The sequence below is a fragment of the Lygodium microphyllum genome, chromosome 7 (assembly GCF_053477565.2).
Source record: "Lygodium microphyllum isolate KBCC chromosome 7, Lygodium_microphyllum_v1.1.10, whole genome shotgun sequence".
Taxonomy (NCBI): Eukaryota; Viridiplantae; Streptophyta; class Polypodiopsida; order Schizaeales; family Lygodiaceae; genus Lygodium; species Lygodium microphyllum.
Window position 1 is genome coordinate 164,095,240 of NC_141141.1, and position 14,179 is coordinate 164,109,418.

The 14,179-nt window shown below is 44.8% G+C and overlaps 1 protein-coding gene across 4 annotated transcripts in view; it reads left to right on the forward strand.

Moving 5' to 3' along the window:
* Positions 1 to 14,179, forward strand: part of LOC148034204 (uncharacterized) — a 99,613-nt gene that overhangs the window by 48,609 nt on the left and 36,825 nt on the right. For all 4 annotated transcript variants that reach the window (XM_087682199.1, XM_087682198.1, XM_087682200.1 and 1 more), the window contains one exon: positions 47 to 139. In XM_087682199.1, coding sequence (XP_087538325.1) covers positions 47 to 139 — 93 coding nt within the window. The remainder of the gene's footprint in view (positions 1 to 46; positions 140 to 14,179) is intronic.

Consider the following 14,179-nt stretch of genomic DNA (forward strand, 5'->3'; position numbering starts at 1 on the left):
TACTTACAGATTTGATGAGCTTTTATTTTACTTATTTTGCAAACAGGCCAAGGCTTATAAGCATGTGCAAGTATATGGGAATTCAGCCTTATGGGACCAATGCATATCTTTGTTATATGCTTCGTTCAAAGCTAGCATGGTAGGGAATGCTAACCTTTATGTAGATGTCCCTAAAAAGACTCAAGCTGCCAACTATTTGGTGTGAGATGTCTACACCTCATGCATTTTGTTGATAGTTGTTGACAAGTGAGACACGTTTCTTCTGTCCAGTATAAATACATTGAAATTCACAGTAAGAAAAATTTAGATACAAAAAGATCTTTGAATGTTTATGTTTTCCTAAACCATATTCTCCATCAAAATTGTGGTTCGTGACCTATGCTTTCTAGGGGTGGCTGATTCAAAAGCACACATACACCACAGAGCTGAAGGCCCTACCTAACACACTCCATAATGCAGTACAAGTAACCTTTGGTATAGAGTGGTGTTTTCTTAACAATTGAAATCATAGTAATCCATGAAGGATGAGAGAAATCTTTTAGGGACATGCTATGCACCTTGCTAAGTCCATGAAGCATGAGAAACTCTATAGATCTCAGTAGAGCTCAATGGAGATCTTGTTCTAGCAAGCTACCTCCTTTGATCGAACAATTGTTTGCTGAAACCTCTAATATTCCATGAGAGCATGGCCATGGTCTATTACCCAATCTATTTGATAGGCATGCTAGTGAACCCCCTCTTGGTCTCTGTCTCTTCAAGTGGTGAAGCTTGATTTCTCTCTCTCTCTCTCTCTCTCTCTCTCTCTCTCTCTCTCTCTCTCTCGTAAAAGGTAATTGTATTAATTACGAAAAAAGGTACAAGTTGACATGATTACAAGATACACGATGGCTCTAAGCCATCGAGTTACAAAAAGTCATGACAAAGACGCAGAGGAAATTGCCATATGCCAGGGAAGTAAGTCCTCCTGAGGGAGTAAGTCAGAGTGCCAAATAAGATCCAACTGCCAATGCAGGAGACCTCTAAGCCTCGCAATATGTCCCGGAACATTAGAGGCCGAATAAAAAAGAAAGGCATTCCGAGTGGTCCAATTGTGCCAGCAGTCCCAGTATCCAAGAAAGTGAAACAAGATCTTCATATGCGACTGTGCCGGTGTGGGGTATTTGGGCCATACAAAAACCCAATCAAAGGGGCTTAGGGAGAACCCAACCACTGCTCGCCAAACCACTGACATGAGTGACCAGATATTCTTCTTGAGAGGGCAAGAAATAAATCGATGACGGGCCGATTCCACATTAGTAGTGCAAAAGAAACAGTTGCCGTTAGAGGTGCGATGCTTGGAAAGGGCGGAAGCAAGAGGAAGACCACCCATCATGACCCTCCAAAGAAAGACCTTGCATTTGAAAGGTGTCTTGTTTAACCAGCCCTCCATCACAGTTGCCTTCCACCATGACTGAGATTTACGCAATCCCCATACAGTATTAGCTTTAGTAACCAGCCATTGATGATATTTAATCAGAAGATGATACACTTGGTTAGCTGAGGCTTTTTCCAAATTCAAGCGACCTGCAAGGTCCCAATCCTGCCAAGGACGATCCAAAGCAAGGGCAGGAAACGATTGTCTGCTCTGGAGCACTAGCAAAAGCTGTTCCCATAAATCACGGTATCCACGAGGGATTCTGAAAAGCCTCCTGGCTGTACGAAATGATATCAACACAGTGCGACTGGCAAGGGTGGCATCCGCAACTGAAGTCAAGCCCAAACGTGCCATGCGGTTAAATTTTGGCCTGAGCTCATGTTTGCCTTCCCAGGAAAGTAATCGCGAGGCTGCCAACAATTCCAATGGAAAAGAGTTTGCATGTAAGCGGTCCTCCGTTGGATGCCACCGAGCCTTTTGGAGGACTAATTTCCAGGAGTCTACCAAATGAGCAAGTAGGGATGAGGAAGGACTAGAAAATCGAGAGTTTGCATTAAGAACATGCCACCAGGAGCTCCGAATTTGGGTATTACCATGCACAAGCCCGTGATCCTCAAGAAAATGACGGGCTATAACAACCCACGGGTGATGATCCAAGCACATGGCACGAAAGAGAGACCAACGAAGAGCCAGCATATGAGTTTTAGCATCCAAAATAGCCCCACCACCCATGTGTTTGGGGGTACATGCATGCGACCAAGAAATCCATGAAATGCCTGCATGCAAGGAGTCCTTCTTCCATAACATGAAACGAATATATTGAGTAAGAGCATTCAAAGTAGTAGCAGTCCAAGGCAGCAAAGGCAAGAAATATGTGAGCATTGGCAACATAATTGTCTGAGCCACTTTGAGGCGAACATGGAAGGGCGAAGCTTGTGACTTCCAATACAGAAACTTAGCTGCCAGTTTCTGTGAAATCCACTCTAGTAGTTACTTTGGCCTAACATCAACACCCAAAGGGTACCCAAGATGCCTGACAATGGAACCACGGCGAATCACCAGTCCCTGTCAGCCCGATGACTGTAAATCTGACTCCATGCAACTGAGAATGGCTGATTTTAAAGCATTGATATGAAGACCAGACGCCTGTCCAAAGAGTGTCCAAACATCCAATGCTTTGCGAAGATTATCCTTGTCCGTCCGCAAAATCATAAAACTGTCATCAGCCAAAGATTGACTAATGAAGTGCTGTCCAGAAGGAAGCGACAATCCGGCCAAATGAGTCGAAGCTGCCATAGAAGATAACATCGAAAGAACCTGAGGAGTCGCAAGGGCAAAGAAGAGAGGACTCAAAGGGCAACCCTGTCGCATAGAGCGTGCAAGGACAAATGGCTCGGTAACACCGCCATTTAGCATAAATCGTGAAGAAGCCGCAACACTAAATAGTGTAGATCAATCTGGACATCCGAGTGCCAAAACCCATAGTAGACATAAGATCTGCAATTAAAGACCAGTCTAAATAATCAAACGTCTTTTCCAGGTTCAATTGAATCAATACCACTTCCTGATTAGAGTGCCTTGCATAGTCAATAGCCATTTGCACATTTAAGATATTATGCAAAATGTTTTGGCCCTTAATGAAACCATATTGAAGAGGATGCACAATGGCCGGAAGATGCTTGTGGAGCCGATTCGCCATCACTTTGGAAAAGATTTTATACATCGAACCCATCAAAGAAATTGGTCTCCAATGTTTCAACATTGACGGCGAAGAAACTTTGGGAAGCAGTTTGATAAGACCTTCTTTCCATGAGGAAGGCATGAACCCTGTTTCCCAAATTTGCTGAAACATAGTCGTCAATGGTTTCACCAGTTGAGTAGCATAAACCTCAAAGAATTCATTGGTGAGACCATCCCAACCGGGACTTTTATCCTTGGGCAGGTGTAGCAAAACATCCATAACCTCTGCCTCACAAATATCTGTCTTCAAAGTAGTTTGTATATCATGTGGAACCTGATTGCGGACCAAATCATAGAAAACTAAACGTGCATGAGTAACTTGATCAGAAGGTGAAGGAGAAGAACCAAGAAGGTCGAGAAAATAATTCTTGCACATGTTCACAATAGCCTGAGGATCAATGACCATTTGACCTTCTGGATCCTGGAGTCTAGTCATATTTTCTCGAGCAGGAGATGCATGTAGAGCTTGAAAGAACTCATGAGTCTGACAAGCACTATCTTGCAAAGTCTCCGTCAAATTTTGCAATTTGGCCTGCTGATAGGATTTCAACTGAAACTCTTTAATAAGATCAGCCAAACGCATCGCTAGTGGCAGCAAAAATACATCATCTGGAGTGTCCACCAGTAGAGAACGAACAAAGCCAGTAAGTCCTCTGTTGCTTGTCGACGCCGCCGACAAAGAGAAGCATGATGGATCCCATACTGCCGAGCAACCCGTTGCACATTAGAGAGCAATTGTTCAAACGACGCATTGCTCTCAGAGGAGAAGTCCAATAGGAATCTCTCAATCAATTGCTGCATATAATCCTGAAAGATTGAATGCTTCAAATAAGACGAGTTGAAGCGCAAAGGGAGTCGATCCAGAACTGCTTAAAAGGTGCAATGGGTTGTGCAAGCATCTCAAGCTGTAGAGGGAAATGGTCCGATAAGGTATATTGCTGTAACACTTTCATTTCGAGCATCTCAGGAAGAAAATCATCGTTCTGCATGATGTACATGCAGTCCAACCGCGACCATGTAGTTGCATACTGCGCAGAATGGAAAGTAAACCCTGTAGAAGAAGGGTGTAGCCAAGACCAGAGATCTTGCTTAAGTACGGCAAGAGCAAACTCATTCCACACATGACTTTCCGGAGCGTCCATCACCGAATGCTCTCATGTGGACTATGAAGAAGCAACACATATTAAAATCCCCCATAAAAAAACCCCGTCTGCCAAGTGACAAGGAGGACTTCAAAGTATTCCAAAGATCTCGGCGGGATAAAGGATCATTCGGAGCATAAAGGCCAAGTAACCATAAGATCTCTCCTTCAAATAAAACTTCAATCACCACAAAACGGCCATGTACATCATTTTTAAGAAGAACAGGCTGATATTTCTCATGTACAATCATAAGTACACCAGAATAATGCATGGCATGTGTCCCCGCATAAAACAGGCGAAAGCCATGACAATCCACAACTTTTTCTGCTTCACCATGACTCTTGTGCTCAATAGCACACAAGACATCCCATTGATTCTCATGCAATGTAGTTCACATGGCATGTTGCTTATGGCGAGAACAAATGCCTCGCACATTCCACGTGGCTATCTTCATGTGTATTCAAAAAGAAAATCAGGTATGAGGCACAGCTTGCCTCGATTTAACATTTTCTGCTAGAATGTCAAGGACTCCCTCATCCAAAAAATCAGCTAACACGGCAAAAGAGTTCGGACGGCCAGATTTGGAGGTGGACGGTATATCCATTGTCTTGGGGATGGAACGGGGATAACGACGATCCCATGGTGTAATCACGTTACCTCTAGTATCAAAAGCCAACTTAGCAGGTGGATCCTTTGGACCATCCGTATATACTTTCCTAGGAGGCTGATCACGGGGAGTAGAAGAAACCATAGCATGAGCAGTGTGCTCTAAAGACAACCTTTCTTTCCTGCGCATATAAGTGCGCATGGAAGCTTGGAAAGCAGTAGGCACAGTATGTGCCATGCCAGCATTAAACCTTTTACCTTTTTTTGCACGTACATCTACCTAGTCGTTGCCACGGGAATCCAAACCCGAAACATGTTGTTTACCTTTATCCAGAACTTTAGGCAGTTGGGTTGCAGCCTGCGACGGAGCATCAAGCACCATATCTTCCATAGGCAGCACAACATGCTCAGCATCTGAAGTCGGTTGCTTCTTTGGGCATTCAGCCATAAAATGCCCCAATTTTCCACACGAAAAGCAATGCCTGGCAAAGTTACCCCATTTCAAGCGAAAGTGCAAAGGATGCATGCCAGAGCAATTAAGACGTAACCAAGCAGGCCTTTTCCTAGCAGTGTCCCATAACAAACACAAACGGTTACGATTCACAGCCCTGAGGCTCGGGGGGACCAGAACAGTGCCCACCGCAGCCATGGCATCCTTTAACAGTGGCCAATAGACAGTTGAACAATTTTCCACTTCAACCCACATTGGGCATTCACTTTGAACCAAGAGCTGAAAATTTGCCATTGGACGCCATGGCACAACATGGACCAAACGGCGATCAAAGAACAATGGCAGTTTAAACAGGATATCAGCACGATGGTGCTCAGATTTCAAAAGCACCTCATAAAAGCCTCGAGGCCCAACAAAAATCTCTTCAACACATTCCCCTTGTAGCAGACTCTGCAGCCATTGGCGAATATGGGTTGCACCGGGAGCTTCCCAATGAAGAAGAGTATAACAGCACGTTCATAAAACACCGAAAATGAGCGCAAAACATTTTTCGGGTCCACAGTGGCTTCCAGAACATCTTCAGTGGTAGAGTTAGAAAACGCTTCATGATTATGCTGAACATAATCGCCAAGCAGAGTGTTGGCAAACTCTAGCAAATGTTCCCAGTCAACATCTTGAGAGTCCATAGAATCTGAGGCAACCTGAGTATAAGAGCGTTCCTAAGGATCCATGATCTCTTCCGAAGTATGCTTGGTGCGTTTGCCCGCAGGCTGGAAGTCAGGACCAGGGGGCATCTCCTCCGTGCAAGGAACCATATCCTATGGTTCCTCTGTATCAGAATCCGGACCAAGAGCTGCCATCGTTTGGTCTATAAAAGCCATATCCAGACCAGCCATGGTGTATCACTATTTGTGCCGGTCAGATGCCGAGGCAGGAGCTCACAGGAGGTAGAAACGGCGCAGGCCAGCATAGGCCTCTCTCTCTCTCTCTGTCCAGGCTATGCACAGCAGCCTGCAAGAAGCACAATCCCAGAGTCGGGTCCAGCACTCCCCACAGCCCACAGCCCACAGTCCCTTGGACTGATTGTATGGTATGGGTCTGCACCCAGCGGATGCCAATCCCAGTCCGAAAGCTGATCTGCACGAGCAGTCAGCACTGCCACTCGTGTCTGCTACCCTGTTCTGCACGGGTCTGCCCTAATTTACCTGACAGTTGGCTGACGAACTTGCCGGTCCGCAGAAAGAGTGGTGCCTCTGGCTCGGTGTCCTGCCGTTCATTCAACAGGCGCGGGCCCCAGGGCAGGGCAATCTCGAAACGACTCAAGTGGGGGGTGCCAAGCTGTCGCCCACGTGCTCCCTTGCTGAGTGGCTGTCGGGCGCTGTTGCAGCCCAGTCAGGCGACGAGGGGCAGAAGGTTTGCGTTACCAGTCCCTGCGCGATCTGACAGTCAATGGAGCTCCTCGCGACAGGAAAAAAGGCGACACGGAAGTTAGACGGGCAGCGTTAGGGCCAGATGCACAGGCGACGGCATCTCTCTCTCTCTCTCTCAAGGTGTTGACGTGGGAAAAAGTTGGCGGCTATCGTGGCGTGTGGTAGTAAGGATGACGGGTTGGCAGGTTGGTGGGGTGACCAGGTACGGGGTGTGAGTCGGTGAGTCGGTGACAATGTGGTGACTGGCAGATTGTCTTGTGTTTGACGTGATGAAAGTGGCCGCAGGTCACGTCGGCAAGGACACAACAGGTACGATGACAAGGCGGCACTCCAAAGGTGGCAACAAGTCGGTTGCAGCTCACGATTAGCAAGTTGGAGTTGGCTGCAGGTAGGGCTTCAGGTAGGGCATGATGGCTAGTGGTAGGTCAGGTCAGTGGCCTAGTGACGATGGGCATGGCAGTTCTTGCACTCGTCAGGTGGGTGAAGGCAACAACCGGAAGAGGGGAGGCGGACTGGTTGGCGTGACCAACACCACTTTAGGGGTGCCTTTCTTTAGGCGGAAATTGGCATCAATAGGGGCTGTCAACAATACGCAAGCAACGATTCAGAATAGGCTTGTAAGAGCTTGACTCTCGGGTGCTGTGTGACAACCAATGGGCGAAGATGGGGGCACAAAGTGTGCAATTGCCAATGAAACTTGAGCTAGCGTAGGGGCCAGTGGCTTGTGGGGTAGCCAGTTGAGTGGAGGCTTAATGGCTATGGCTAGTGGCGAATGATCGTGAGCAATGGCAAGCATGATGAAGGAACTTTGCTCTAATACCACTGCTGGTCTAGACATGGAGTAATTGTGCGATTAATCTAATGGAAAATGAATGAGAATGAAAGAATTAATTAATGCATAGCAATTCTAGATCATGAATAAGAAGTAATGAATTAATGAGAGAGAGTACAACACTCTGGGTGATCACACTGAATAATGCCACACACTTGTGCAAATGAGGGACAAGGTGTCTTTAAATAATAAAAAATGAAACCCTAACAACTTAACCGTCATAGGAAATCCTAAAATAAACCCTAACCCTAGCGTCACTTAGTGCTAGGACACTAGGGGCAACAATTGCATTTAATGATAGTTTAAAGCCTAGGGAGCCTGGATCATGGATCAAAGGGCAAAGGGCATCGACGTGTAGGGCTCAAGATGGCCTACAGGTGCGTACTATAGTAGCCTGCATAAGCGCAATCTACATGAGGATATGCAATGGTTTGTTGCTTGCAATGTTAAAAAAGCTTGCAAGAGTGTCCACAACACTAAGTACACTGATTTGGAGCATCATAGGATCAGTTTTTGGATTTTCATATTCCCACAATTGGCTGGAAATGAGTGTGGAGTCCCCACACCTGCTATAAAGAAAGAGGGCGCTCATTTCTTGGACATAGGAGAGCTGCCCATGACTTGGCTTTGTGGAAGTGAGGAGTCTTTGTGTGTGTGGCTGCTCATGGAGGCTGTTCTTGAAGGTGAGAGAGAGGTTCTCTTTGCATTGAGAAGGCTTGCTCTTCTTGTGATATAGAGGAGAGGTGTTGAGTACTATTTTTTGTGGTCTCATGGAGTGTTTTGGGCATGCCGTTGCACTAGTGAGGGAGCTGCCCTCTTGTTGAGGTATGAGGTGAGTGTTGTTGGGTTTGGAGAGAAGGAAGCTATTATATCTATCTACCTTCATGGTCATAAGGTTCTTTTCTTCATCAAGCTTGAAGAATCGAGAGTCCATAGAAGACAAGTTGGTGACTGTTGAAAAGTTGCAGGTTGAGGTCAAAGGTCTCCTGGACCTCAAACTGCTCCTTGGGGTTGTGTTCATGTGTTTGTGAAGAATTTTGGCTTGTAGAGTCACATCAAGAGTTTGGCTTCTCAAATGGCTCCCAAGCTCCTTCTGGCGGCATTCTTGTGTTGGTGCTATTGTCTTGTTGGATTTCTTGTTGTATGCTTTGAAGATGCTCCTCTTGATTGTGTGTCAACCCTGGGTAGTGGATTGCCATTTTTTGTATCAAGATTCCAAGTTGGAAGGAGCTCTCATGTCAGAAAAGGAGACATTTTTTGTGTATATGGTGCTTGTTGATCTTGTTTATCCCATGTACCTCAGTCATGGTTTGAGAAGTGACTTTTCTTGCGGAGTTGTACGCTTTTGTATACGGACTCACCCTTACATATGGAGCTCCATCATAATCTGCTCTACATGTGTTTCTGGCTATAGAGAGGCACTATAAGACTTTGTAGCACGATGTTGTTATATGATGATCACCTATATTTGTTGCCAACATTTGAGTTGTGCCATTGTATCACTTTTTGGTGGTTATGGAGAAATCCTCACAACATCAGCTGATCGAATCAACTGGAGAAGGCTGGGTGACAGCAAGGCAGCCTCCCAAGCAGGAAAACGTAGATGACAGCAGTTTAGGAAATGCTGACACCCCTCCATTAGTGGAGACCTCAGTTTGTGATGCTTCCCAGTGCTGTCCCAACCGTTTCTGCAGTCCGCCAGCTAGGCCACACAATTTGGAGTGCTCTTCATTGATAGATACACCTCATCAGCTGTTGCACACCTATTTCTTGCCAGGGGACCTGTTCCGGATCACTTCTTAGCTGCATTTTCAGCATCCTTCACTGCTGCCAGCTGTATGGGGTCACTTACCTACTCTTCTTCATCAGATACCTTGTGTTTTGCTGCTGAATCAGGCCATCCAGCACCTGTTGACCATTTTTCCAGCTATCATGTACATTCTCCGGCCTTGCATCTGCTGCCCACAGCATTGGGTGAGCTGATTGCTGATGATAGCTGGCTGAAATAACGAAAGCGGGATAGGGGTGCACTCAGATAGGCCCCTACTGATTATAGAGGATTGTGGGTGCACTTGACCTGCTACCAAAATAAGCCATTTAATTTAATAATTCAACACTAGTTTACTTTTGGGAATGGTTTAAAGAGAGATTCAAGCATGGGTTAGTAAAATCCATAAATTTAGTGGTTCACCATGGGTGACTAGATGCTACATGTGGTGCTGAAGTGCCTGACACAGTGACTTGAGGTGTTTGCCCCAAAGGAGTGTGTGGTACATGTGCTGAAAAGTGTAGGATGCCACACTAGGCATTGACGTGTTGGCAAATTGTGTGGCCGCCTGTGAGACAAAGAGGAATGGGAGGGGCTTGATAGACATGGGTGGGATGGCCTTGGTGTAGGTCCCCATCTGTGCTTGGTTTAGGAGTGGAACTCCCACCATTGCTGCACCAACACCTCCCAGCATGGATATGCATTTGACCTATGGGATATGTGCCTAATGGTGTGGTGAATTATTGAATGGCTGAGTCGGAGAACGCAGCAGAAGTGAAAGGAATAATTGTCAAGATGTTTATAGTTGATTCACACCTCAATGTCAAATGCCAAGTGTCGGAACCTTTTATGGGTAGCTTAATAGGCAATTAAGTGATCCCAGGACAAAGTTTAGGTGTGGTTTACATGTGTGATTGCTCCAGATCAGTCTCCATGAATTTTCTATCATGATTCTTGCTGGGAATTGAAATCGTTGAAAGTGAGTTTGATTGAATGAAGACGAAGTACCAAAAGTAAATTCATTTGAATAAGCGTGTGATGTAGAGGTATTACATAGTCTTTTGCTTCTGTAATCACCTCTTCTTGCATTTACATACTGATATGGGTTTAGATCCTTATGATAACTTTCACTGATTACCTATGGTTTAGGAGGAATGAAAGAAGAACTTACAAAAGTTGTGCCATAGATACCTTGCACCATATTTGGTGAATGATTGACATTGAATGGCTCATGTTTACAAAATCAATACCTCCTCTTTCAATTGGGGCTTTGTGATCTATCCAACATGGATCTTCCATTGACATGATCCTTTGGGTTCTAGACTTTGGTAGTGGCCTAGTATGCCAAATCAATACCTCCTCTTTCAATTGGGGGTTTGTGATCCGTCCAACATGGATCTTCCATTGACATGATCCTTTGGGTTCTAGACTATGTTAGTGGCCTAGTATGTTGAAATTGTTGTGTGAAGTGCATCAATAGGAGCTTGCTTCAAGTTGATTTTTCTCTAATTTTTCCTTCAGCACCAACTTGTGTTTCTCATAAATGAGCATATCCATTTTGGTTAGTAGGTATTTGTTTGGAGGAAGCTCCATTCTTTTGTCCTTTGTGTGAAGATATTCTAGGGTTTGCACTAAGAAGACTCAGTATGTACGACCAACATTGAAACATAAAGACTTAGACAGAGACAAGTGAAACTCAAACCCTAAATGCAAAATGCAAAATGCAAACGCAAAACTCAAAACTCAAACATAGAGACAAACACAGAGAGAAGAAAGTCTGAAGTGAATGAATACTATAAATGAATGTAAGAGTGGACAAAATGCCCAAGGGTAGAGCAATGGAGTGTTGGAGAGTGACATCCATTGGAGATGGATCCCAAGTACCATGACTACTAGTCAGGGTGTGGAAGATGAGGAAAACACTAAACATTGATCACTAGGTAGAGGCGACACAAGGGATGATGCTTGGAGCAATAGGTAACAACAGGAAGCTGCAAACGCAGTTGTAGAATGGCTGCTAGCAGGAAGAAGATTATCAAAAGGTAGATGATGGTTGCCAGTTGTCACTAGGGGCAGAAAAGACACGACATAGATTGCAACGTTGATGCTTGATGGAGGGCTGCCACCTGTCGCTTGGTTGATGGAGAGTTCAAATGTAGGAAGGAGGCAGTTTGTGTGTTGGTGATGATAGATGGACCAAACACAATAGAAGAGTGAGAACTTGCACTGAAGGTATGATATTGAATGGTGGGTAGTTTTTCTATTTATAGATGTTGAAGTATATCCCAAAAATTAGGGTTTTGGGGGATTATTGAAACTCTCTTGAACCGCACATCAAATTTGTGTTTTTTGTTAATTAAGTGTGTTTTGGGGATGTTTAAAAATGCCAATTAGATGTAAAGCGTGCTTTATCTCAACACCCCCTCTTAGGCCCAAAATTGAGCTGAAAAGGGAAGGCTAGTAATGTTTACCCCAAAGCAACCAGGCCATTAGACTAAGGGTGCACGTCGGTTGCCCAGCGGCCTACTAAGACTACAGAAATGATGGTTATCTTACCAAGGGGTGGTCCAAGTAGTCACCCTAGAGAAGACAAGGCATCATACAAAGGGTGCACATTGGCTGCCTAGTGGTCTATCAAGCCCTGCAAAAGTGGATGAAACTACATTCAACTTTTTTTTTGGTGGGTTTGTTGAAAGTTAATTTTACAAGCTACGGCTGATTAAGTAAGTAAGAGTGACCTAGAAGATGGGAGTAGGGATGGTATATCCAATACATCACAAAATAGTACAAGCTTACCTATCCATTGGAGGATGTCGATGACGAGGGAAAGGTAATGAAGTATCATGGAAAGAAGGATGGTGGTGTAATCTATCGGTGCAAACAACTTAGGATCTATCCAATGGTGCTTTGCACAATGGGATGCATAGGATGCTACATGTTGAAGAATGCTCATGTATAGGTGCCACTTGAACAGTGTCTCTCATGGGAAAATTATTCACTTGCCTAAGTGCCTTAGTACAAAGATGATGAAATCATGCGATGTTCAGAGAGGAAGATACAATACAAGGGAATAGCCAATGTTGAAGACAAGTGTCGAAACTTGTAGAATACCAAGAAAGGTAGAACCTCCTCTCAACCTGGATGTTGATGTCAAAGAAGAAAGAGGAGCCTGAGGATGTTAGTCTTTGTGTGGTATCGAGAACTAGGTGGATGAAGATTATGAAGCATCTTTATGGGAAGAGCAAGGATAGAAAATAATGCCATGATAGCATCAAGAGAAATATCGCACGATTTGTTGAGGGAGGGAAAGTTGTTGAGAAACCACTTTTTCAAAATTTCCACTTTAGTTAGGGTTTCGCATTGATAGCCCCAAAAAAGATTGGTATCTACATTCTGCTCATTTCGTTAGCCGGCATCCACTCAATGGTGCGCCACCTTAGGCAGTATATGCTTGCAAATAGGTTATCGCTTCATTCATTCTTCACTGCATCCACTTCAATCATTCTTTGCCCCTTCCTTTGTCACTCCGACACTCTTCCCTCTTCACTCATTGTTGCTTGTATCCCTATTGGAGGACATTGCAGTTCGTGGTCACCCTTCTTCTCCTTCAAGCACTATGTTCTCTCATCATCAGGTCTGTGTTTGGAGGTCGTTTGTAGCTGGCGACCTTCTTTCCTTGCTAGCAACATCTCTTCCACCCATCAGGCATCTTCTGGATCATTGTGTTTGCTCTATTTGGAGGCTTTCCATCAATAGGCGTCAACTCCCATCAGCCTGGTGACTTGCTCTCAATTGCGTTTTGTATTTGGAGGCCTTTCCTTTGTCAGGCGTCATCTCCCAACACTTGGTGACATCATTCTATATTTGGTGATTGCCTTCTCATCTTTGGTTTTAGTCCAACACACTTGAGGTATTTGCATTTTGCAGTGTTGGAACTCTGTCTCCATCTGGCGTCATTACCTAGTACTTGGCATCAGTATTTGGGCTTCTTTCCTTGCGTTTGATAGCTTTGAACTTTGGGTTTTATGTTTTGTTGCCCAGGCTACTCCTCGATATCTGAGGATTGCAGTTCACTCCCTTGACAATTGTCCTTTACCTTTCAGTGATTACTTCGATAGCTCACTGCGCGGATGATTGCATTTTTCTCCCTTCATTGTGCAGATTCTCCACAAGTACTACTACTTGATTCAAACAAGATAGTGCAATCATCTTTTGAGCTTTGGCTCTGCTATATTAGCTTTTCTTCTCATAGCATGATTCAATGCATCATCACTGTGTTCTTGTGTTTCTGAGTTTTTCTTCTCTCTCCGCGTTTGCCGTACACACTCTGTGTTTTTCTTGTAAATCCTTTTGTCTCTTTGTACTGTTGTACATTTTCACGTGGCATTAGAGCGCAGGAGCTCAGAGAGCTGAAGACCCTGTTCATCAAAGGAGGGAAAGACAGGTTGCAGATTCGGCATCATCTATTGATTTTCCCCTTCATTTCTGTTGCACCACTGGGAGACAAGGACACCCTCTCTTCCTCTCCCACGCACCCTCCCCATTACACATTGACACTCAGGTGCTTTGCCTTCTTCACAGGTAGATGGATAGACCACTGGGTGCTCTTTTTTCGGCATCACTAGAATCCCCACTGATGCTTGCTGACATGGATCTTTGCTTCCTACACCACTAGAGTATATGCGTCTAATCCCAGGCAATTGTTGTGCCACCTCTGTCCTTTGGGCCACAGAGTTTATTTTGCATCGGCTTTCATATTTTTATGCTCAAGACAATAAGACACATCTGATATGCTC